We start from the raw sequence: 4,286 nt of genomic DNA on the forward strand, positions 1-4,286 counted from the left end.
CTGACTGGTTGGGTCCACCTGTAAGGCTAACGTGGCATGCCTACGTGGAAATTTTGCTGACTTGGACGAGGGTCCCACATGTCATCCAGACATTGCCTTCTTCCTCCCCATCTCTTCAACAGGTCACGCAGAGCATGGGAGCGGCAGGGAAGGTGGAGAGGAGCTCGCCGGCGGTGGCTAGGAGCTGTGCAAGCCACCACGCGCCCGTAAGAGAAAAAGGAGGCCACCACGCTCTAGTGGTGGAGAAGTGCTCGTCCGCGTCGCCCGCCTTACTTGGCTGGAAGAGAAAAAGGAGGGGAGGCGCATGGCGGCGGCGCTCCGATTGCTGGAAGGCGGCGGCGGATGGTGTTGGCGGCGTGGAGCTCCGCGACGGCGGAGGAAGACGCTAGAGGCACTCGTGACTGGGAGCAACGAGGCGGGGTCGCGCGGCGGATGGAGCGCACGATGCGGGCGCGGAGCAGGCCGCACGACCTGCTGCCGATGGTGCTCCCGCTCGATGCCTTCGTGCCTCCTCCCTTCGTTCCCTGCCGCGGCGCCATTGACGGTGAAGTAAGGATTTGAGGCACCTCCGTCTTGCTGTCCGCGCTGAGTGGGGCCGCAAGCAGAGCTCTGGCGAGATCCCGTGTTGGCCATGTCCTCGTCCACCTCCGATAGTCACTACTTCCACGACGCGGCCCGTAGATGGGAGCTGGTCTCCCGGCTCGACGACCTGGGTAGAAGTTGCCGCTGTGCACGTCCTCTATGGTGGCGGCGCCGGTGATGGCCGTGGTTCAGCGCTCACAACGTGTTCGGTTAAATGCCGATAGAGAAAAGGAGAAAGAAATAAAAGAGAAAAGATGAAAAAAAACACTTCAGTCATTGACATGTGGGAACCTCGTCCAAGTCAGAAAAATTTCCACATAGGCAATGCCACGTCAGCCTTACAGGTGGACCCAACCGGTCAGTTTGACTATTTTCGCGAGGTTATCCGACTATCAGTGCTCTGTGTTATTTGTTAGGCACAAAAATGGTGGTTTCTTGTGCCCTGCCTCAAATGTGGTATCAAGTTTGTTACCCTAACCCCAAATGTGGTGGTTTTGGGTAAATAACTCCCGACGACCACATCATAGATGTTAATCACCAAATGCCCACCACCAAAAAGATCTCATCTTCCTGCAGGTATCGGCCTGCAAGAATGTCATCCTCCGAATCCCGCACTGTGATCCACCTCGATGGCAGATGGAGATTGAGATTCCCCTTCGGCTATCGCCGCCAGAGAGACAGTACATTGGCCACCACCGCCGCGGACGCACCTGCCCTGCGTACGCCGGCGTCGCAGCTCGAACCCCTTGCGTCGACAGCGGCGGGGGCGCGGCCGCGGCCTCCGCGACACCCGCGTTGCCCGCGTCACTCATCTTAAAAAATGGGAGAGGCCATGCCTGGCCTCACTGTTCTCATGACGCCGAGGACACAGTGCGACGATGATCTAGCTCGCAGCAGTTTATATAGAAATCCCAGATGCCAGCCACAACTCTCAAAACGAACCCTCTGACTTGGTCCTTCGTCGTCTGGGGGCTCGATATTGTAGGGCCACTCGCCATGCCAGTGTATCTCGGCAATACTATTTCTATATGCATGCAAAAAAATGTGATGGAGAAGTTTACAACAGTAGGTAGACGGGAGATTTTAGGTAGAAGACGATGGAGAGAATCCATGGTCGGGGGACATTTCATGGATGAGGTGGGTATCACATGTCTCGTACGGTTTGTGTACACAATCATGTGCACTATATCCTACCATGGGGGCGAGCAGGGGAAGCCACCTTAGATCTCCGGTGATGGAGCAGTGGATTATCCAAGGCGACCGACACTGTAACATGGCCGAGCACCGTCGGCTATACCCGCCAGTGTGGAGGTTGCTAAAATTGGATGGAGTAAAGCTGTGGGATAAATTAATACTCTACATGACAAGTAAATAAATAAATAATAATAATGTTGGATCGCATAACGGATACAAAATTTTGGTTTGTCCAACTATTATCAGTTTATCTCAGTTCACACTAAAAAATCACATGCAAGGTAAAATAATCAGATTATAGTACTGAAGCTTCTTCAGCATTTATACAGGAGCAAAATAGAGATATATTTTTTTTTCTTCTTGGTTCTATGTGTGCCTTCCTCTACAATTATTATCAAAAACTTGTCAAAGTGCAATAAAGGACATTCTGAGTTGGCACTCGAGGACCATTCTAAGGTCCTATGTAAAATCCCATATGTGCACATGCCATTATGAGAAAGAATAATTCTGGTGTGTTCTACAGTAGCACACTAATGCTAGCATCATTATGAGAATGAGGCAATGTTAGAGAAGACAGGCACAAGGAAAAGGTAATGACAGTACGTAACCCAAAGTATTAGTCCAGGCGAATAAATTTTCAACTTTGGCAACAACCTTAATTATTCTCCCCCATTATCAAATATTTTCCTGCATTTTATACTGGAAGGCTGTAATATAATAGGTAGCTTCAGCCAGTTTTTCCAAAAGAATGATTATTGATTGGTAGAGCATAGATCGAACCATGATACATTTCTACTCTAGTGTTTTCTTCCTTGTAGCATGGACATGTGTTCCATGAGTAGATACATAATCCCAAGTGAGGAGAAAATATAGTGAATATACGGTCGCATAATATTTTACTTCTTTTGAACATCGTGATGCGAACCATATGATAAGGTATCCTAAGATGCTTTGCCTATAACATGTCTGACTGTGAGCACGAAAACATGTCTGACGGTGAGCACAGTGAAAATTTTGTAGTATACGTTAAATACTCATATCCCCGTAAGCCGTGAAGTAATATCTAAACTAACCAGAAATGATGATCTTCGCAAAGCCATGAACTGCAACTAAATATTATTCAATGCAAAGTACCTACAAAAGATAGAATGTATGCAGCCACACGCTAAAAGTTTTTGTATCATTATTTTACAAAATTTAGTTCACAAATGGCGTAACGAAATAATAGTGCTCGCATATTTATTTTAGTACTACCGCAACAAAAATTTAAGTTCTCGCAAATTTTAGAAGGACAATGAAATAGAAAAATGCAGGCATGCTAATACTGAGAATAGTACATACCTTCTCATTCATAAATTTGTTAAATTCATCCATATTTACCCCATGCATCATCTCGTCTGTTCCTAGTCCACCTGTACCTGATATGCCGGCTGTTTCAACAGTAGTACTATCCGTGTTGAAAAACTCACTGCCGTGGCCTTGAAGCTGCATTGCATTGGTCTGACCAGCAGCACCATCTCCTGAAATTTCTTGGGTCATCTCCACAGTTGCAGAATTTGTTATTCCCAGTGTAATGTCCATGGTTGCTGCATTCTGCATTCCATGGGCCATGTCCGTGGTTGCGGTGTTTTGCATGTCCTCGTCCTCACCAAGGTAGCTTCTGAGGAGGTCTTCACCATCATCTAGAGGCGGAGTCAACATCCTTATCCCTCCAATGCTAGAGTCATAGATGAGTGGATATAACTGTGGTAGAAGCTCCTGTTGCCTTAAATGGTTTGGATTATCCATGGCAAACATTGTATTACTTGGAAATAAATTCAAAGTGGGCATTGGCTGTTGTGCTGTTTGTGAAAGATTGGACGGTTGTGATGCACTAACCATGCTTCCATTTGCTAGAACTCCAACATGAGCACCATTACCATTAGTATAACCGTGACCATTATTAGTATTAGATGCTCGTCCACTAAGAGCACCTCCACAAAGACTAGTCGTGCTGCCATCATTTCCATGAAAACCATAACCAACCGGTTTTGCAATATTACTTGGCTGACTTATTTGGTTAAGATTTATAGCTCCCTCAGATCCTATATTGAACTCGAAAGTTCCCTCACTATCTTGATATTTCGGATAGTCATTCAAAGAATTGTTATAGTGTGTTGGGATCGTGGGCATGGTTGAAAGCCAATCAGTTGAGCAGTCACCTTTGTTTTTCTGAAATTTCAAATATAGTAAAAAGATTAATGAAGGATATGTATGGTAGTGGGGGTGGTGGTATCATTTCTGATAATTTCATGATCATATAGATGAAGCTCGGTTTCAGATTGAAGGAACATCAACTTGAAACGTACCTGCAGATCGCTGCTATCCTTATATGTAGTTGCATTTTCACTATTGTCCTCCGTAATAAGTTCTCTCATATTTCTCGGAGTATAGTCTGCATTGTCGAAAGCAAAATATGCCAAGAGAGCCGAGCTTAGAAATTTGGAAATACCAATATGCACCAATACATG

At 46.1% G+C, this 4,286-nt stretch overlaps 1 protein-coding gene across 1 annotated transcript; it reads right to left on the bottom strand.

Annotated features, from left to right (window-relative positions):
* Positions 1 to 3,042: 3,042 nt before the first annotated feature.
* Positions 3,043 to 4,210, bottom strand: LOC123176586 (uncharacterized; the record flags this gene model as incomplete). The annotated part of the gene is made up of 2 exons (XM_044590715.1): positions 3,043 to 3,987; positions 4,125 to 4,210. Coding segments are annotated over 2 exons (1,031 nt in total), but the record flags the coding sequence as incomplete, so codon positions are not given.
* Between the last annotated feature and the right edge of the window lie 76 nt (positions 4,211 to 4,286).

This window comes from Triticum aestivum, unplaced genomic scaffold (genome assembly GCF_018294505.1).
Source record: "Triticum aestivum cultivar Chinese Spring unplaced genomic scaffold, IWGSC CS RefSeq v2.1 scaffold100767, whole genome shotgun sequence".
In the NCBI taxonomy this organism is placed as follows: Eukaryota; Viridiplantae; Streptophyta; class Magnoliopsida; order Poales; family Poaceae; genus Triticum; species Triticum aestivum.